This window comes from Sceloporus undulatus, chromosome 4 (genome assembly GCF_019175285.1).
Source record: "Sceloporus undulatus isolate JIND9_A2432 ecotype Alabama chromosome 4, SceUnd_v1.1, whole genome shotgun sequence".
NCBI classification, from domain to species: Eukaryota; Metazoa; Chordata; class Lepidosauria; order Squamata; family Phrynosomatidae; genus Sceloporus; species Sceloporus undulatus.
Window position 1 is genome coordinate 81,816,465 of NC_056525.1, and position 22,149 is coordinate 81,838,613.

The window sequence follows — 22,149 nt, forward strand, 5'->3', positions numbered from 1 at the left end:
GAGGTAACATATTAAGGTATGTAAATGGAACCTGCAGACTAACACAACTCTGTCTTTCAATTCGGCCACCATGGAAAGATAAGGTATGTTTCTATACTTTTTCTGTTGGTTTTTGGGGGGTATGTGGCCGTGTTCTGGAAGAGTTTCTTCCTGACGTTTCGCCAGCATCTGTGTCTCCCAGCCCAAAAACCCCACCAAAAAGCTATGGATACCCGCTGTGAAAGCCTTTGACTTCACAAGGTATGCTTCTGTTCTACTTTAGCTCAACTGTAAAATTGGCCATGATGGATTTCACAGCAGAATCAGCCGCATGCTCAAATTATACCATGTACTATTTTGCAACACTCTTTATACAGTGTTTTGTTTTGCTTTTGGGAGGCAGGGGATGGATATACCTTCCAACCCCACCATCTACTTCTACTTCTGAAATGCCTACCCTTTATCTTCTCCACTTGCAAAATGAAAATAACTATACTTAGCCTGGCAATCAGCTGGTGCTTAGGAAATAGTGGCTGACTAGAAAGTATTTTGTATTGTGCACATGCAGAGAAAAAGGCAGTTCAGATCCCAAAATAGACTGCAGAAATAATAATCCAGTTTGAGACTGCTTTAGCTGCCCTGGCTTAGTGCTAGGGAATCCTGGGAACTGTAGTTTGTTGTGGCACCTGAGCTCTCTCTGACAGAGAAGGCTAAATGTCTCACAAAACTACAGTTCCCCAGCACTGAGCCAGGGCAGCTAAAGCGGTCTCAAACTGGATTATTTCTGCAGTGTGTTTTGGACCCTAGGTTATTTCTGAAGAGCTTTTCCTTCCAACCCGTGTATAATAATATCCCAGGGGCTCCCATCGCCTTACTGTTATTTTATCACGGAATACACTTTATCATTGGATTATTATTTTTAATCAGGAGCTAATTAAGTGTGAGTTGGAAGGAGGGAGAACAGGTTGACATACATGTATCTGGCATTTTATCCTTCCTGGAAGCCCTGGGGGCAGGGAAATGTCTCATTAACAATTTGTAAGGCGCTCTGAGAGCCTTTTGGCTGAAGAGTGGGGTATAAATATATTATTAATACTATTACTGTATTTATAATAACAACAAGTCGCTCAAATTACACAAACAGTCACAAAAACAAAAGCTCAGAAGGGGCACTGTTTACATGGCATCCAAGTCGTCTATATATATCTATATATATATATATGATTCTTATAATCACTTAAACCATAGACCTAAACCCCCCCCAGTATGTCTTTCCTTAATTGCCTCCAACTCCCAGAATCCCACAGCTTTCGTGGTTTATGTATTATGTAATTCTTCGTGTGACTGTCTATACGTTTTTGATCTGTTGGAAAGGCGGTCTATAAATAAAACGTATTGTTATTGTTAATGATTGAGGCAGACCAAGAGTTAAAGCGTTGCCAAAGCGGGTTCTTTCCTTCTCTCTGCAGTGTGGATGCCGCCTAAGGCTCCTCTTAAGGGTCTGACACTTATAGTCCATGAAAGCAGGAGTTAGGGCCCAAAGGGAGCCTCCTTTTAAGGCGAGGGGAAGAAGGGGCCCTCCAGTCCCCAGCGGAGGCCGAAGGGCTGATGCCTCCCCCGGGGCCCAGGTACCTGCCTGTCACCCCCGGCGGGCTGCCCCGGCCTTCCTCTCCCCGGCCATGGCCATGGCCTCCTCCTGCTCCTGCTCCGTTGGTAGCGGCCTCCGCCAGCGCCTCAGTCCGGGCCGGCCGCCATCTCAGCTGCGGCGCGCAGTGCATTGTGGGGAGTGGCAACACAAGGCCCAGGCGCCCGCCTTCCTCCTCCGCTCTCTAGGCCTCTGCCTTCTTCCCTCAGAGAGAGAGAGAGAGGGCTCAGGGGGAGGCCTCCTCTGGGATTATGATCATCATGATCATAATGATGATGAAAAGGAGAACAACAACAACAACAACAACCACACAGTGATTAATAATACAAGAAGAAGAGACAATAAATAATAGAAGACCAACAACAACAGACAATAATTAATAATAGAATAACAACAATAAAAGACAATAATTAATGATAGAATAATGATGATAATAATAACAGGCAATAATTAATAATAGAATATTAATAATAATAACATGCAATAATTAATAATAAAATAATAATAACAAGAACAGACAATAATAGAAGAACACAGACAATAAGTAATAGCAGAAGAACAACAACAGACAATAATTAATAGAAAAACAATGACAAGAACAGACAATAATAGAATAACAATAACAACAACACACAATAATAATAATAATAGAAGAAGAATTATAGACAATAATAATAGAAGAAGAAGAACAGCAGCAGCAAAAGACAATAATCAATAATAGGAGGAATAGCTAATACTCCAGAGGACAGGACCAACATTCAAAATGATCTGAATAGACTAGAAAGCTGGGCCAAAGCTAACAAAATGAAATTCAACACAGAGAAATGTAAGGTACTGCACTTAGGGCAGAAAAATGAAATGCACAGATATAGGATGGGGGACACCTGGCTGAATGAAACTACATGTGAAAGAGATCTGGGAGTCCAAGTAGACCACAAGTTGAACATGAGTCAAGAGTGCGATGCGGCAGCTAAAAAGGCCAATGCTATTTTAGGCTGCATCAATAGAAGTACAGTGTCTAGATCAAGAGAAGTAATAGTGCCACTGTATTCTGCTCTGGTCAGGCCCCACCTAGAATATTGTGTCCAGTTCTGGGCACCACAATTCAAAAAGGACATTGAGAAACTGGAGCGTGTCCAAAGGAGGGCGACTAAAATGGTGAAAGGTCTGGAAACCTTGCCCTATGAGGAACGACTCAGGGAGCAGGGGATGTTTAGCCTGGAGAAGAGAAGGTTAAGAGAAGGATAGTCCAGTTTAAATACTTGAAAGATGTCATATTGAGGAGGGATCCAGCTTGTTTTCTGCTGCTCCAGAGGCTAGGACCCAGAGCAATGGATGCAAGCTACAGAACAAGAGATTCCACCTGAACATTAGGGGGACCTTCCTGACAATAAGGGCTGTTTGACAGTGGAGCACACTCCCTCAGAGTGTAGTGGAGTCTCCTTCCCTAAGCAGAGGCTGGATGGCCATCTGTCGGGGATGCTTTGATTTGGATTTCCTGCATGGCAGGGGCTGGACTGGATGGCCCTTGTGGTCTCTTCCAACTCAGTGATTCTATGATTAAGAACAACAACAGACAATGATTAATAATAGAAGAAGAAAAACCGGACAATAATTAATAATAGAATCATAAAGCTGGAAGAGACCTCAAGGGCCCTCCACTGAAGCCTCCTGCTCTGCAGGAATACACAAAGCACAATGATGATAATAATAATAGACTCACAGAGCTGGAAGATACCTCAAGGGCCATCCAGTCCAACCTCCTGCCATGCAGGAAAACACAGCCAAAGCATTAATAATAATAATAATAATAATAATAATAGAATCAGAGCTGGAAGGGACCTCAAGGTCCATCCATTGAAGCCTCCTGCTCTGCAGGAATACACAACGTACAAATAATAATAATAATAACAATGATAGAATCATAGAGTTGGAAGCAACCTCAAGGGCCATCCAGTCCAATCTCCTGTCATGCAGGAATACAGAGTCAAAGCACTAATAACAATAGTAGTAGTAGTAGTAGACTCAGAGCTGGAAGAAACCTCAAGGGCCATCCACAGCAGCCTCCTGCCATGCAAGAATACACAATCAAATAATAATAATAATCCTTTACCATTCTACTCCAGAGAATAAGGGACTCTTCTTCCCTCAGCAAAACCGAAACTACAGTACTCTCAGGCTAATGACTCTTCCCAGGTCTCCAGAATCGAAACCTTGAGTAGAACCGAAACTCTTCTGGTTAAGAATAAGAAGGCTGACTTGTTCTGACTCTTTCTTCTCCAAGGAAGATGCTACCGCCCCACTGTTGTTATTGTTGTTGTTGTTGTGAGGCTTCAGGTGATTGCTAACTTAATGGCGACCCTTTCATGGGGTTTCCTTGGGAAGATGCTTCTGAGGGGGTTTCCCAAGGCCATGCTCTGAGGCTGAGAGAGTGTGACTGGTCCAAGGTCACCCAGAGAGTTTAGAGAGTGTGCCTTCAAGGCATTTCCAATGGTGATCCTGTGTAGGATGACTATTTCACACTTTACCACACTACACACTTTTATTATAGTACTGCTATTCCACTTTGAATGCTCTGGCTGCCTCCTGTTGCATTCTGGGGTTTGTAATTCAATGAGGCCTAAGAGCTCTCTGGCTGAGAATTCTAAATGCTCTCCTTAAACTGTAAATCTCAGAATGCAACAGGAGGCAGCCAGAGCAGTTAAAGTGGAATAGCAGCACTATAAGAGTGTAGTGTGGTAATCTAGCCAATGTCCTCACTGCAAAGGAGGACAAGGCACTGCAAAATGCAGGTCCTTCAAGAATGACAAAAGGAAAGCTAAAAACACTCATATAAATATAAATAGTTCTGCTCAAAATGGAGGACATTTTTGGAATTCCTCCTGGACAGAAGGTTTAAATGTAGGACATGTCCTGGAAAAGGAGGACCTCCCTGTGACCTTGGGATAGAAATGTGAAGGCCCGCAGGAAAATTAGGGGGGGAGAAACATTTTTCTGTCCATGTTTTTCCTGAATCATCCTAAAATGAAATATCCCATAATTTATTTTCTTTGTTTTTTCAATTTTTCTTGGGCATTATTATTATTATTATTATTATTATTATCATCCTGGGGGAAAAATCTGGGGGCAAAATATGAAAAAAAAAAAGAGGAAAAAACCAAGAAAAAAGTTGGGGGGAAAATGAAGAAAATCAATGATGGACTATTTTATTTTATCATGCTACATATCCAGAGTAGCTGGTTTGGCCCTATTACAAAATACAATAAAATCCACTGGGCTTTGGTTTCAGGACACACACACACACCATGAATGCCAAAATCCTTATATAAACGGGCAAAATCAATGTTTACCTTTGGAAATTTGCCTATTTTTAAAGTCTTTTCTAGCTGTGTGGATGCTTGAATCCATGGATTAAATTTGCGGATCAGTTCCACCTAATTTTTTTTTAGTTTAAAATTTGCTTATGTTACATTTATTTTATATATTTAATGAATTAAATTGTAATTTGATGTTTGTATTTTATGTAAGGGATGAGGGTTGGAATTTTAGTTTGGATACGTTACATATTTTTAGGTATTTTATGTAAATTTATAAACCGCCTTGATCCTTTGGAAAGATGGTATATAAATAAATTTATTATTATTATTATTATTCTCTCCTAGCCAGAGCTCTTAAAGAAACAGCTACTGAAGCAAAGGCAGGGTCAGAGCAAGTGAGATAGAGAAAAGCCTGAGTTCCCTCTCGCTCTTTCCTGTATATATCTGTCTCCTGCTTCAGTCTCCATAGTCAGGGCTCTTAAAGGAACAGCTGCTGACACACACACACAGATTTGTCGCAGTCTACGTGTGAAAATCATTTACGCATTTGATCGCTTTTCGGGATGCATATGCTTTTATCATTATCAGGGTGGAGGCACATTAGGTCCCTTCGTGTGAAAACCATTTGCAACTTTGCACACAAGTGCAGATTTATCTCAGATTCTGCATGGGATAACAGCACTTTGTGTGTGAAAAACATTTGTGCAATTGTGAATTAATAACGGGTTTTGACCATTTTAAACTTCCAATTTCCCCCTGTGTGATAAACTCCAAAGAAAGTTGAGAGAGGAGGAAGATGGGGAATTCAACAGGGCAGGAGAAAATCTTTGTGTGAGAGAGAACTTTCCAAAGGGAGGAATGACATCTCATACTTGTCATCACTAGTATACCAGAGTTATTTCCCAAAGGTGGTGCTGCTCACAGGCCTTAACCTGTTTGCTTCAAAGGGTGAATAAATACTGATTCCAGACTAATACAGCTATGTCTTTGAATTCTACCTTTTTGATACCAAGTCTTCATGCCAGCGATGACCAGGGAGGTTCAGGCTTGCATGGAAATGTGATCAGGTCCGAGCAAACTACAAATGGCTAAGAAACGTTAGTCTTGCAAGTGCATTAATACAATTTGTATTCTTTCCCTTCATCCAGTGGGATGGGTTGGATACAGTGGGTTACTTTCTTCCAACAACCTAGTGAGATAAGGCTTAAAATATAATTTCTACCCTAAAACAGCCTTGTGAAGTTGTTAGAGTATTTATCATGTATCAGCCTGCTGAAACATCAAGATACAGCAGATCAAACCATTATTTAAAAACTAACCAGAATAATTTTGAAACCATTTTTTCAAAACAAAAAGTAATTAAAGCAATGTTTGCATGCGTGAAAGTTACTTGTCCCCATATGGCAACCCCACTAATTTCATAGGGTTTTCTTAGGCAAGGAATATTCACAAGACGGTTTTGCTACTTCCTTTCTCTGAAATATAACACCTGGCATTTATTGGTGGCCTCCCATCCAAGTACTAACCAGGGTTGACCCTGCTTAGCTTCCAAGATCAGGCAGAATTGGATGCCTGTAGAGTATTTAGGCCCTTTCTAGGGCTGTCGCTGTTTCTCACTAATCTGGTCTCTCAGGATGCTTCTGTGCATCTACACTGTAAAAATACTATAACTCGATGCCACTTTAACTACCATGGCTCCATTGTACAGAATACTGGCATTTGTAGTTTTGTGAGGCATCAGCACTTTTACATAGAGAATGCTAAAGACTTTGTAAAACTACAAATCCCGGCACGGAACTACAGCATTTAAAGTGGTGTCAAACTGCACCAGGATAGATGCACTCTCAGTCAGAATCTGAGAGCGCCAGAGTGGTTAGAAGAACATTGGATTTAAGGTGTATATACTGCATAGTTAGACTGCTTTAACTGTCATGGCTTCATCCTTTGGAATCCTGGGATTGATAGTTTTGTGAGGTATTTAAAATGATCTAGCTCACTTCACTAAACTACAGCATAAGACCTCTCTAACAGAGACCTCTAAATACCTCATGAAACTACAAATCCCAGGATCCCAAAGGATTTAATTATGGCAATTCAAGTGCTATCAAATTGCTATAATCGTGCAGTATGGATACATCACTGGCTTAGCAAAGTCCAGGTTAAACTGTTGGATTTTAACCAAATGACCTCTATGAAGTGATAATGAAAAGGATGTTTGAAAGTCCTGAGGTTCCTGTCATTGACCTAGAACCCAGAGGTACTCACAGCTTAGGTTTATATTTACTATTTAGAATAAAAGTAGCAAAGATAAAACAAAAGAAGATAAATGGAGCACTACATGCACCAAGATATTTTTATAAAACTTTGTGAGGGATAGGTCCTAAGCATAGTCTAAACAATTATGCTACAAAGTAAATAATGACTAGACTGTACAATAACATTCAAAATCCACAAAACAGTGACACCTTATTCATCAAACCAAAATGCACAAAATACATAACACAAGCTTTCAAAGCTCCACTGACTTCATCAGGCAAAGGTGTTAAAAATCATACAGGATATTTTTTTTAAATGACAATGTTAGTCAATGTTAGTCATTAGTTCTTTGAAAATGCCAGCCACAGATGCTGGCGAAATGTCAGGAAGAAACTCTTCTAGAACATGGCCACATAGCCCAAAAAACCCACAAAAAACTATGTTGTTGTTGTGTTGTTCTGTGGAGGGATAACTTCGCAGGCATCTATCTCCATGTCTATCTCTTCCTTCTGGCCACGTGGCACTGAGAACAAAGCATTCCAGAGCCCAGGAGATAAAATCTGAATTCCATTAGCAATGCAAAAAGGTATTTCCTTTGAGATCCAAGATGTCTCTGTTCCTTGTTAGGTCACAACCTCCTTTGTTAAAACACTGAATTTCTCAAGAAGTGTCTCCATGCTTTTGCATTAGGAGCATTCTAGGTGCTGTGTGACTGAGCAACTTTCTTGCACAAGAACTCCTGTCTTGTGGTGAGATGTTTTGCAGTGACAGTATCTTTTTGAAGTCAGGTGTAAATGTGTAAACCACAGATCATGTGTAAATGGTTTTACTTCCACAAAAATTATGTTGATACAAACAGAATGAGAACATTTCCTCCATACACAGGGGAAACATACACAAGAGAGGAAGGTTGCATGCTAGATGGATGGATTCTATAAAAGAAATCACAAGTATGAATTTACAGGAACTAAGCAGAACAGAGGAGCACAGGGGGTCTTGGAGATGTCTCATCCACAGGATCACCATGGATCGAGATCGAATGGAGGGCAAATAGAGAAGCTGGAGTGGGTTCAGAGAAGAGCAACAAGGATGATAAGCGGTATGGAGAAAAAACATACAAGGAGAGGTTGAAGGGGCTGGGCATGTTCAGCTTGGTGAAGAGAAGACTGAGAGGTGGCATGATCACACTCTTAAGGGTTGCTGCAAGGAGGAAGGTGCAAGCTTGTTCTCTGTTGCCTCATAGGGTAGAACTAGGTCTAATGGCTTTAAGTTGCAGGAGGACAGATTTTGATTGAACGTTAGAAGGAACTTCTTGACAATGAGAGCAGTTTGGCAATGAAACTAATGGCCTGAACAGACAGGCCAAAATAAAGCTGCTTCTGGTCACTTTGGAGGTAGGCTATTTAAATGACACACACGTCTTAAGAGGCCAGAAGCTGCGCCAAAGTCACGCTCCAGTGCGAGGCTTTGGCGCAGCCTCTTGCCTCTTAGGACACATGCGTAATTTAAACAGCACATTTCCAAAGTAGCCCAAAGCAGTTTTATTTTGGCCTGTCTGTTCAGGCCCTAATTGACTAGAAAGGTGATCAGGTCTTCTTCTCTGGACGTCTTCTTCAAAAAGAGGCTGGACAGCTCCCTGCTGGGAATGCTCTAGCTCAGTCATTCCTAGACTCTGGTCCTCCAGGTATTTTGGGTTTCAGCTTCCAGAAGCCTCAGTTATCTTGGCTAGTGATCTGGGATTCTGGGAGCTGAAGTCCAAAACACACTGAAGTTCAGAGTTTGGGAATCACTGCACATGGAGATCCTACACTGAGCAGGCGACTGGACCGAATGGTCCATGGGGTTCCTTCCATCTCTATGAGTCAATGATTCCTCTGCACACCATCCTCCACTGCTGAGGCAGTAGCAGTGCTGGGAGGGGATGGCTACAGCTGAAAGTTGGGGTTCAGAAAGTAAGGAGGGACAGGTACCTTCATCTGGCTTGACAGATCTTAGTGATGCTTCATCTTGCTCCACATCTGCTCAGGATTAAAGTTACAGGAGTCCCATCCAATATTCAACTTGGTAATCTTACTTACAAAGTTTCCTTCCTTTGGAATCAACCTGAGTTTATTTGCTCCTAAGCAGTTCACTGGTCCAGAACCTGCATGGTCACACTTGATTCAGATGTAGCAGAGGAGCAGAGCTGGGTCTCATCAGCATGTTATTAATGTTAATGTTAACACAGCCAGCAGAGACATGGCAGCAAGTCTTGTGGCCATTTATTTGTTATGCAAGCAAAGAAAATGGAGAGATATACCAGTCAATAAACACTTGGGACTTTGAAAGAGACACAATGAATAATTAATTTCTCCTTTTATGTCAAAAAGGAAATAACACTCTGTTATAGATATTAAGGAATCACTAAGTCCAAACCCAGTAAGAGAGGAGAGGGGTGAAAGCATAAAGAATAATGCTTTTATTCATGTTTGTAGTCAATATGATGTTTGTAACTGATAAAATTAATAAAAGATTTTAATTACATTTAAATGCATTTAAGTACATTTTAAGCCTGAGGCAGATACTGTACTGTTACATTTATTTTGTAATTCACTTTGTAGTCCTCTTTGGTTAAAGGTCAGGATACAAATATATTAAATAAACAGCATTTGGGGGGGAGGGGTTGGTTAGACTACAGCTCCCAGAATCCTCCAATTAGCATGGCCAGTGGCCATGCTGGCTGGGCATTCTGGGAATTATAGTTCAACAAAAGATAACTTCCTAGATGGGGTAAATATCATATGTTGAATTTATGTAGCTCCTCCTGGTCAATTATTTTTGTTCTTGCTAGCAAATGATGAATGACATCGTTCAGAGACCATTTGACCCTCCACATTTGTGGCTTTGACTTTTGTTTAATGATGTAGGTATTTATAATTGCAATTTTAATAATGTGGAATGTTTTTAGCCAATATTTGTGGAATTAATGGATATTGATGTGTATTTTTAATATGTCATTTGTTTTGTATTGTATTTACCTCTATACTGTACACCGCTTTGATCCTGGGAAAAGCGGTTTATAAATAAAATAAACAATTTATATTGTGGATTTGATTATTCACAGGTATGTTGTAGAGATCTTGTAACACCTTTGAGACTAAATGAAAGAAATTGGCAGCATGAGCTTTCCTAGACTTCAATCTAGTTCCTGATGTAGACTGATGTCTAGGAAAGCTTATGCTGCCAATTTCTTTGTTTCAGTCTGTCTCAAAGGTACTTGGAGTGGAGGGTTTTCCTTAAGAATCTCTAGGTCCTGCAGTGTGACTTTGGGTTAAAGTTGACCACAGAGTTGTGCCAGAGGACCTAGATGTTTCTAGACAAAACATATTGACAAATAAAGCCACAAAAGTCAAAGTGGACCCCCAACTGTGCTCTTTAAGGGAATTTTGGACTTCAGCTCACAGAATCCCAAGTTATTGACCAACATGGCTGAGGCTTCTGGGAGCTGAAGTCCAAAATCTCTTAAAGGGCACAGTTTGGGGTCCACTGGAACTAACATAAAATCCACTGTAATTTCTTGTTCTTATTTTCTTAAAGCAACTCTGTGGCATGGAGGGAAGGGGAGGGAGGTGTTCAAAATTCATTTTCCAGCAGCACCAGCAGAGCCTTCTTCCTTCCTTCCTTAATCCTTCCATTCCTTCCCTTGCTTGCTTGCAGTATGCAAGACCCGGAGGGCAGTGCAGAGCCAGCAGCAAGCGCCCCGGCCTCCTCCAAAGCCTTCCTCCTCCCTTTAGCCACGATGCTGCTGGTCCTGGGAGCCTTCCTCCTGCTGGCCTTTTCGGCCTCTGAGCCCAAAGAGGACGGTTTTTACGCTTTCCAAGTCGTCAACATCAGGGGCAAGCTGGTCTCCTTGTCCAAATACAGAGGCGCGGTGAGTCTGGTGGCAGGGAGGGAGAGAAGAAGGAGATGCATGCTGCCTCTGCTCCAACCACTAACCAGCCAAGGAGGCTCCCCAGCATGTTCGCATGGGTTCTCAGTCTCATCCTCACCTAGGGTTGCATCCACACTGGAGAGATGTTCCGGTTTGATACCTTTTGAGTCTGCAGCGTCGCTTGATTAAAAACCAGAGTTTTCAACCGCCTCTTGTTTTCTTCTCTCCTCTTCTTCTCCTCTGTCTACGTGGCAAACAGGCAGCATGGCCTCCTGGAAACTTTTCGCCCCCTTTTTGGCTACTTGCTTTCCATTCTGCAACACAAAAGGCCCAGGATGGGCATCCGTGGCCTCTTTACTAAACCTCTGGGGCAAAGTTATGGTTCCTGGCATACATAGGTGGGTATTATTCAAAGACATAGATAGCCCTCTCAGTCTGTGGGATCAGTCCGGAGAGAGATCTTGCAGCAGGAGCTTTCCTAGACAAGTCTACTTCCTTAGATGCATTTGGATATAACAACAACAACAACAATGTAGAGAGATCTTGTGGCACCTTTGAGGCTCCCTGAAAGAAAGAAGTTGGCAGCAGGAGCTTTCCTAGACTTCAGTCTACTTGAAATGCATCCGAGGAAGTAGGCTTAAGTCTATGGACGCTCCTGCTGCCAACTTCTTTCTTTCAGTGAGTCTCAAAGGTGCCACAACATCTCTCTCCAGACTGTTAGATGGGTATGTGAGTGTTGTGTGCCTTCATTTGCGACTCACAGCAACCCTAAGGGTTTTTGTGGCAAGATTTGTTCGGAGGAGGTTTTGCCATGACCTGAGGCTGAGAGAGTGTGACTTGCCCAAGGGGTTTCATGGCTGAATTGAATCGAACCCTGGTCTCCAGAGTCTTAAACCAACACCCAAACCACTAGGCCATGCTGGCTCTCACATACATATACGCACATACATACAAAAGGGCCTAAATACTCTAAAAGCACCAGATCCCATTTGATTTTGGAAGCTAAGTAGGATCAGCCCTGGTTAGTACTTGGATGGGAGACTGTCAACAAAAACCAGGTGCTGTGGGCTATTTTTCAGAAGAAGGAACTGGCAAAACCATCTCTGAGTACCGTCAGACCTCTATATCCATTCAACCATCCACAGCTTGAAAATCTTCAAACATATATACAGTACAAATTACAAAAAAGTAAATCTGGATTTTGCCATTTTATATAAGATGCATAAGTCAGAAATGACTTGGAAGGCACACAACAACACAATTTTGCTACCCCATTGAATTTAATGGGATTTGAACATCCATGGATTTTGATATCCACATGTGGTCCTGGAACTAAAAACCAGTTAGTACCAAAGGTTCACTGTATTTGTTACCTAAGAAAACTTCATGAAACTCATGATGGCACACATACACACACTTGCAAACAAAACAAACCCCTTAGTTTAACTGAGATGGCAAAATGAGTAATGGATGGCTTAAGATTAGCATACAGAGGAACCTTGTACAGTTGGCCCTCCTTATCCATGGATTTTTTATTTATGTATTCAAGCATCCATGGCTTGAAACTATTTTTTAAAAAAGTATAAATTCCAAATAGTAAACCTTGATTTTCCATTTTATATAAGGGACACCATTGTGCTATGGGACTTGAGTACCCACGGATTTTGTTATCCACAGGGGGTCCTGGAACCAAACCCCAGCGGATAACAAAGACCCACGGTATCTCCCTACCAAGTGGTGTGTATTTTTATACCTAAGTATATCCACGGCTGGTCCGCATCAAGTTAACTGAGGATGAGTTGGACAATTGATGATTTGTTCCCAATGGAGTCACACAGTGAGAATAAAATGGTCCTTCAGATGTTAAACTATGACTCCCAGTGTTCCTCACTACGACTGCTAGGGCTGTTGGAAGTTGTAGTTCAACCTTATCCACACAGTTTCCACCATTACATTAGGGGTACTCTTCGGTTCGTATTTTCTTCCCCTGAAGTAAGGTCACCTTGAGCCAACAGGTGACTTGAAAGTGCGTACACACAAACTCCATTGAATTCAGATGGACTTATTTATGAATAAACACACATGACCATACTGTTAAGAATGTTTTCCACAAAATCCCAAATTAAGGATTTTAAAGTAGCTCCCTAAATTCTTGAGAATGAGTGTTAAATATATGGCAACATAATTACTATCTCTTAATGGATCTATTCCCCTATGCCCACAGTCCAGTTTGTGTTAGACATTAACGCAAAGGATTTAGGAATGGGAGGAAAATTTGGGGGTTCTTATGCAAAGCGTGGGCTTCCCAGAATGTCCTGCAAAAAAAAAAAGTCAAAAATTCACACAGTTTGTCTGAAATATACTTTTAGAGGCAATAGTTTTGTGCTAAACTGCAGTTTTAGAAAATGATTGGGAGCCTTGGGGTTGCAAGAACCCAAAAATGCCCCTCCAACCCCTCTATGCATGTTCATTCTTAACTAGGAGATTATCACACCAGTCTCTTTTTTGCTGCAATCACACAACTAAATTAAAATGGGTGCATACCGCTTTCTGTGCAGCCACCACGGCACCTCTTCTTCTTTGTATGACCAGGGCTGATGTCCCCATCATGCCCCTTTTCTGCCCTCTCCCTCAATCCTGCCTCCCTCCCTTATGCCATAGCCTTTAGGGTTTTTTTAATTCCAATTTTTTTTGGCACAATTGCTGAGCTCTGGGCCAATGGTTTAAGCCTAAAAAAGTTTTTTAAAACTTAAATTGAGGCTGCAGAGCTCTGAGACTTCACAAAAAAACTGCAGAGGGGCAATTAGAAGAACTAGTGATGGGGAGTGGGGAAATGGGGGAAGGGGGACACTGACACAAAGTAACTGGCAATTGCGCAACTATCCTGTGAATGACGTTTTGCATATGGGGCACTGTGGGATTGCCAGGTCATTCACAGGTTTCCCACATGAATGAAAAGGGACAGGTTGGGGATGGGACAGCTATGGTGATGGCCAAAGCCACTTCCTTCCCAATGAAATAATGGTTTAAAAGACGTGTGTGATAATCTTCTAAAAGTAGCCTTTCTCAACCTGATGCCTATCATGGTCTGGATTATAACTCTGTTTTGCCATGTAAGGGTGACAGGCATTGTACCCTGTCCATTTGGAGTGTGCTAGTCAGGGAAGTCTGTCCTGGAAGCTAGCAGCAGAGTCCAGGGAAAAATTCTGAAGGATCGGCATGCTCATCTGTTACAGTGGGAAATGTCATCACAGGTCCTTAATCTCATAGCCCACAATATTTAGAAGTACTTTAATTTCTCATCCTCTATCTAATGGGATATAGATGCCATCTTCGGGGGGGGGGGGGCACAGGACCTTTAGCACTCTATATTGGGCAAACAGGCCAGTCTCTGTGCCAGAGAATAAATGGACATAAATCAGACATTAGGAAAGAGAATACAGAAAAACCAGTTGCAGAATACTTCAGTCTTCCTGGGCATTGCATCTTGGACCTCAGAACAGCAGCCCAATGCATTCTAGCAGCCACTTTGTGTAGAGCATCACTTTTGTTTGACCATTTGAGATTAGACTCTAAAATCTAATGTATAAACCCTATTCATTCATTCACATTGAATCTTATTAGCCATAACAACTGGCATGGTGTAGTGGTTTGAATGTAGGACTAGGACATCTTGTGCAAGACACACTCAGCCTTAAAAGGAAGGCAATAGCAAATGTTTTTTTAAATATATCTTGCCAAGAAAACCCTAGGATTAAGATCTCTAAGTTAGAGTTGAAGGCACATAACAATGCCATTCTGTGCATTCCTATTCCCTTTTGAAAATCAAGGGCCTTCCCAAGGCAATATGGAAAGAAACAATTTCCACAAATATTCAACATTTTCCCTTTTAGCATATCTCTAAGAAAATATCTTAATGTCTCTTCCAACACTTCTGTAGTACAGAAGCTTAGTTTAGGGACAACACTGACAAATAGCTGTTGGGACTGAGAAACCCATATTCTCACAGATCTTATTTTACTTGTTTTAAACATACGGACATGAACACACATCCATGGACACCATAGAAACACCATCTTAATTTTTTTAAAACAAGTTATACCATTGTTAATTTCAACACTACTTCCACACTTAAAATTCAAATATCTAATTTTTTTTCTCAACCTTGTTGCTATCCCATCTTCCAATATTAGTGATCAGCAGTTGAACATTTTGTAACAAATGCTCTAACCATGCATGTATAAATGAGATAATACTTAACAGTGGCGAGAACTGTATTTGCCATTTATTTGTAGTTAAAAACTGGCTCTACCTTCCAAAATAATTATGAAGCTTTTGTTTCATCCAAATGATTCTCCAAATTTTCACCGCATTACTGCCTTTGTAATTTCCAGAAGAGAAACAGGGGAAGTGCTTATAGCATACACTAGATGGCAACCTTGATTCATATTCGTCTCAGTGCTGATGTGATAAATACATTGGTAGATAATGGCATTGGTTCTTCTCAGTTGCTAGAAGCAAGAAAAAACTCCCCGAAGGTGTTGTTCTAAATTTCAGCTGGAAACATGTTGGGTAGCCAGAAAATAAAATATACAGTAGGAAACAAGGTTATGTAAAGCTTGCAATAAAAGGTAAAGGTTTTCCTTGACAAAATTGTCTAGTCGTGACTGACTGTAGGGGGTGGTGCTCGTCTCCATTACAAAGCCAAAGAAACAGAGTTGTAGCTAGTAATATAAGGATTTAATAGGAATAAGTATACTTCATAAAACAAAAATGAGTTGAAAAATTAAAGAACCAGAAACTGAAAATAACAACTACTGACATTTCAGTCTTTGTGATCTTATATTGATAGTGGATTCCTGGGACTAAGCACCTGAGTACTCTGTATGTAACCAGATATGTATAGCTGCTTTGGAACCAGCTATGGAGTTTATCACACAGAGGTCCTTCCATGTGCTAAATGTCACGCAAGCGCCCCCCAAATGTCACGCAGGCACCATGGGTTGGATCCCCCATGGCACTATGGAAGTGTAATCGCGGCTCTCGCTGCATTCCCATCATTCAGTTGTAACCAGGGGAGCCTCCTGGAGCTCTTTTCTTATTAACGGGATAAATCGTTAATAAGAAAAGTGCTCCAAGAGGTTCCTCCGGTTACGACTGCATGACAGGAACAGAGTGGAAGCCGCGATTACGCTTCTGTAGTGCCATGGGGGAAATCACACCCATGGCATTTGCATGACTTTGGGGGGGGGGTGCTTGCATGATGTTTAGCACACGGAAGGACCTCCGTGTGATAAACTCCTATGTTGCTGCACATATTGGGCTGAAGCTGACAGGCAGGGAAAAGTGGCTTGATCCAGCATGGCCTACTCCCAAGGTGGGGTAAATGCTCACAGCCTGTCTGCATGGCGTATTGTCAAGCTGCACCGCTGGATCACATTTTTGTTGCCTCCCCACCATACATGCACACTGTCACACAAACATACCTCCTGCAGCCTCCAAGTACCTCCCCCCTCATGTCTGCCCAGATGCCATTCCATTGCATGTCTGCGCCTTTGAACCACCACACAGTTGCATGGGTGATGCTCCAGTGATACAGGGCATAGGTGTATCAGTGTGCGATTGATATATTGGCAAAGCACAATAATTGAAGCCCCTATACATGCCCCCTTCACCTCACCCTGTTGGACTATCTGGTTTGTGCATATTGTAATTACATCAATCAGAGTTGTCGCATTTAATTTCTTTGCATTGCCACAGCCTCACACGCTCATCGGCATTTATATGCAGGTGCAAAGATGCATATTTTCCACCTTGAGCTAGACTATACCTGCTTCTTTTTGCTCCATTTTTTTGCCCCAGAGCAGAATTTCAGTCTGGTTTCTAGCTGCTTTCAAGGTGTGCATCATCTAAATGCCCCATCTTTAAAGTGGCTGGAAACTAGTTTATTTTGTCCATGTGGTTTGGCCTATTGTTAACTTCGTCCAGCACTCCTTTTGCACCACTGCTGCAGCAATTACTGGTGCCTAGACAGTGCTTCATTTCATCATCAGATTTTGTCATGACTTTGAGGATTACATAAATATTGTCAGTTCTGTTACATTCACAGTGCTTTACACCTCAGAGACAGTGCTTGTTTATCTTCACTTAGGAATGAACACATACACCACCCACACTCACATACCTAGCCAACCACTATTTTTCCAAGTAAAAAGATAAAAGTTTCCCCTTTGACAAGGTTGTCAAGCTGTGTCTCACTGCAGGGGATGGTGCTCATTTCTATTACTAAGTCGAGGAACCAATATTGTCAAAGACGACCCTGTGCTTATGTGGCCAGAATGACTACACAGAATACTGTTACCTTCCCACCAAAGTGGTACCTATTTATCTACTTGCACTTTTTAAAAACTGCAACACTGTGTGCAGCAAGTCACTTTTCTTTCCAAATATATACCTGATGGAATAAACACATTTCCTTGGAAGTAAGTGCAATTGAAATCAGACTTAATACTAAGATGCAATAACTTGCAGATACATACAGTGATCCTGATCCAGCTTTAATCATGTGTTGTGGACTGCAACTTTCAGACATACTGACATCAGATGCAACTATCATTCAGTGAGTTAAATTGGCACCAGTTTAAGAATTTCTCTTGCTACTCATTTGGGACAATGTATTTAAGGGTGCATCTACACTGTAGAGATAAATGTTGTTTTCTAAGGTGTGACTTAAACAGCAAAGCTGTCTACTAAGGGACAGAACCCTCATGAGAATTTCAATTCTAATTCTTGTGTTACTTTTTCTTTAGGTCTCCTTAGTTGTCAATGTTGCAAGTGAGTGTGGATATACTGACAGCCACTACAAAGCACTGCAAAAACTACAGAGGGAACTTGGCTCATCTCTTTTTAATGTGCTGGCATTCCCTTGCAATCAGTTTGGACAGCAAGAACCAAATACTAATAAAGAAATAGAGAGTTTTGCCCGAAAAACATATGGAGTCTCCTTTCCCATGTTCAGCAAAATTGCAGTCATAGGCACAGGGGCGAATCCAGCCTTCAAATATTTAATTGGTGAGTAGAACAGACAGTACTAAAGCAATTCCATCTGACTGAATGTTTATCTTCTGGGAACTGTAGATAATTTATAACAGCAAAGCTACTTCAAATTGAGTGCCATGGGAGGTCAGTAATGTTCAGCAAAGTCCAAGGTTCTTTGGTACATTCAAAGTTAAATTGTGAAATAGCAGAGCCTCTTTTCTGCATTTGTTGTGATTGTTTTCAGTCTTTTTCTAATCCTCTGGCAGTAGGGACAACAGATATTCAATTAAGGTTTAATTGCCTTGTCCTTCAAACCAAAGTACCACAAAGTTTTCCAATCACTTGTAACTCAAATAGATGATGTGTCTGGGGGGGAGAAAACCTAAGGGGCCTCCTCTATAGTAGTATGGGGAAACTGTAGTGCCCAGGTGTTGTTGGATTGCTGCTCCCATCATCCCCCATCAATGACTGTGGCACTTGAGTCTGATAGAAGTGGTAATCAAGCAATTTCAGGATGGTTACATGTTTGCCACTCCTGTAACATAGCTTCCTTTTAAAAATTTCCATCTGTTGACAGTGCCACCTTTGGTATGAAGGCTGAAAGAAGTCCTGCTGATAAATCCTGCTGGACTGAGAGACAGTCAGGAAGTTTCTAGAGAATGCTGTCAGATTGTGCTTAAAATTCAGCCTAGATCCATGCATTTTACTGTGTCCATATGAGGGAGGCAATGTGCTGAAGTGGAGAGTGTTAAACGTGGGTGTGGACCCAAGCCAGCCAGAGAGTCCAGTCTCAATAGATAGCTGTAGCTAAGGCTGTAGGCAAACTATTATTATTATTATTATTTCTTACCTGGCTCTCCCCATGGTTTGAGGCAGGGAACAACAACAAACCAATAAATATGCATAAATTAAAACACAACTTCAGTCTCAAAGGTGATACAAGATCCCTTTGCATACTGATGTCTTTGAGTTCTGTCTCAAAGATGTTTGTGAGACAGGTGAAAACTACCTTGGGCTGTTCTTGAGAAAAGATTAAATAGAGCTATGATAAATAATATCTAGAACTGTATAGACTTTCTTTTGCTGAATATTGCAAATAAATATATAAAGGTTAATGAATTCCTCAGTCACTTCAGAAGGCTAATGATAAATCAATATTAAGGAAAAAAATTACAAAAGTCAGTATATGAGTAGAGTATTCAGATAGTTGCTATGAATTATACCCCCTTTCGTGATTTCTAGTTGGTCCCATTTGGCTGAAGTAATTGCTGATGACCTTGATATGTTATTGCCAATATCTTAGTGCATTCACAAAACCAATGAAACTTTTACTTTTCCTAATATTTTGTTTATACCTCCTTTTCATACTGCTTAACTACCATTTTTGTTTTGCTAATCCAATGCCCCCTTCCAACTTCACATCCCATTTTAAAAGAACTGAATAACCCTAGAATTATATGTAAAACAATCCCCACTCATCTATATCATTTATTTTTCTGTGCAGAATCCACTGGTGAGGAGCCAACCTGGAATTTCTGGAAATACCTTGTAGATCCAAATGGAAAAGCAGTGAAGGCTTGGGACTCTACTGTCACTATTGAAGAAATAAAACCTTATGTCACTGAACTTGTGAGAAATATCATCCTGAAGAAGAGAGACGAACTGTGACTTTTAAAATATGTGATGTTGGGGGTTTTCTGGTAGCCCAGTTACAATTTGGACTGTTATTTTTTTACCTCTTAACATTCCTAAAAGAAAATGTAGCCAATTTCTTTAGCTTCCATACCCTAAATCAGTGCTCCTCAATCTTTGGTCTTCCAGATGTTTTGGACTTCAGCTCCTAGAAGCCCTAGCCAAAATGGATAATGGTCAAGGTTCTGGAAGTCAAAGTCCAAAACACAGGCACTACTAAAAAAGATAACTAGATAGTCTGTGTGGTCATAAGAGCAGTCATTATATTCAAAAATTATAATGCCTGTCTGAATAAGGTATCTTCTGTGGTACTGAAGCTATTCACTCAGTCAGTTGCCTCTTAAAATCCAGACAGTGAGTTGGATACAAACATCTTGTGAGTGAATTTCCAATGACAGAAAGGGATGGGAATCTTGTGATTTTTTGGATCTCTTTGGACTAAAGTCTTCATTGTTCCAGTCATTCCCCGAACTGTCTTGATGAAAGTAGTTCAGCATCATCTGATGAGCCAAACTGCCCTCCCCTTTTGATGGAAGGCCAAGGAGAGACGATTGTCTCCAGTTTGCCTACAGTATATGTATGCACCTTTAAGTTGCCTATCAACTTATGCAGCCTCATAAATTTCATAGCGTTTTCCTAGGCAAGGAATGCTCAAAGGCGTTTTTCACCCATTCTTTCCTCTGAAATACAGGCTACAGCACTTGGTATTGGTTGGTAGTCTCCCATCCAGGTACTAACCACAGTCGACCTTGCTTAGCTTCCAAAACTAGATGGGATCTGGTACCTTTAGTACCTCTCTTCAAACTGGAGGTACTGGAGAGGTAGAGGAACTGACACAACAGCATAGGAGGAGGTGAGGGGCGATAGGGCCAGTGAAAATTAATGGAAACCACTTCCCCTCCTTTCTTTCCAGCAGCCTTGTTGGATTCAAAGTCATATATGAGTGCAAGAACTCCTTCCTTCCATGAAGTTTGCTAAAACTGGCACTGGGCTTCTTTGGATTCACCACAAAGGAGAGGGAGCACCTTGTCAATTGAGGGCATCAATTCTTCATTGCAATATGCGAGATAAATTGATGAGGCTTCTTATTTCCCTCCCTCCCACTCCACCCCTTCCCTGGCCACTAACACTATGAGTCCAAAAAAGATCTGTGAGCTTCCCCAAATTTCTCCAGATTCAGCTTGAGATGGGTAGGTGTCAATGAACAAGCTATGTTTTTTCCCAGCACAGTACAGTTCTTCCTACATGGGGATTCAACATTTTTATAGAGGAGAGAGAAGGAATTGTCATCTGGAAGCATTTGTTTATTTCCTACATTGTAATCACCATATTATCAATATGTGACTACCCAAACTGGAAAATGTCCATGCTTGTAACCACTGGTAAAAGGGATGGAGATTTTTCAGCCTGAACCAGAATAAAAAGGGATCACAGTATTGTTTTGCCAGTTGTTTATGAACATCCTTTATAGTCCAAAGTAAACAAATACTTGTGTTGTGGAAAGACAAATAAGTGATAACATTTTCTTGATTACGAATCTAAGAAGAACCAATAAGGTTCCTCAGATGAACCTTAGAGGCTTTGTTTTCAAAAGAAATTTGGCTCCTGGTTTCTCACTTTAAATTGAAAGATGATGTGAGCTCTTCAAAACCATTCCCATATTGGAAACGCAAGCAGATGCATCACAAGGGTGGGTGACAATACAGCAGGCAGTTTTTAAGGAAAGTGACTAGTATACACAGATAAAGTGAAGATCTTAAAAACTGTGTGATGTTCACATAGGTTCATAAATGTTTTGTTCACCTTTTTGCTAATTAGATGCTGATGGGTGCCATCAAGAAGTTGCTGTATTTGAATTCAGAAAACGACTATCAGCAGATGTGCTGAAAGTTAGGAGGAGTACTTTCACAAATATGAGGTATAAGATATGTCAGTTCAGAGCAACAGTGGATTTTGAGCCTAGATGATCTGTGTAAATCTTTACAGGTACATATCACTTGGTTGGAGTTTACTATGCTACTTTGGAAGCATGCAAATTTTACAGCGAACCAAAGAGGTGGGTTTGTTTTCTTCATAGAGATGTAAGCTCAGTGGAAAAAGAGGCAACTCAAAAAATTAGAACAGCAGAGGGCCTGTCCCTCCTCACCAATTGGGGTGTGCAGTGCCTGAAATTTTGGTATCTGAGCCAAAAATCCCATGTTTCCATCAGCACTAAAAATACAACAATCATACATTAACAGCAATTAACAATTTGCTTTTCATTATATCAGACATCTACTGCTTAATGCAACCAGTTCACTCTACTGAATGGG

At 41.0% G+C, this 22,149-nt stretch overlaps 2 protein-coding genes across 6 annotated transcripts in view; one reads left to right on the forward strand and one right to left on the reverse strand.

Moving 5' to 3' along the window:
* Positions 1–1,725, reverse strand: part of TUT4 (terminal uridylyl transferase 4) — a 57,797-nt gene extending 56,072 nt beyond the window's left edge. For 3 of the 5 annotated variants that reach the window (XM_042465892.1, XM_042465891.1, XM_042465890.1), the window contains exon 1: positions 1,612–1,697. The gene's annotated coding sequence lies outside the window, so the exon portion shown is untranslated. Of the gene's footprint in view, positions 1–1,611 lie in introns of all 5 variants that reach the window. The other 2 variants (XR_006103770.1, XR_006103771.1) reach the window with 2 other exon arrangements.
* GPX7 (glutathione peroxidase 7) lies at positions 46–21,273 on the forward strand. The gene is made up of 4 exons (XM_042465894.1): positions 46–83; positions 10,894–11,107; positions 17,917–18,178; positions 19,650–21,273. Exons 2-4 carry the CDS (start codon positions 10,895–10,897, stop codon positions 19,811–19,813), a joined length of 639 nt encoding a protein of 212 aa, XP_042321828.1. The 5' UTR covers positions 46–83; position 10,894; the 3' UTR covers positions 19,814–21,273.
* The last annotated feature ends 876 nt before the right edge of the window (positions 21,274–22,149 follow it).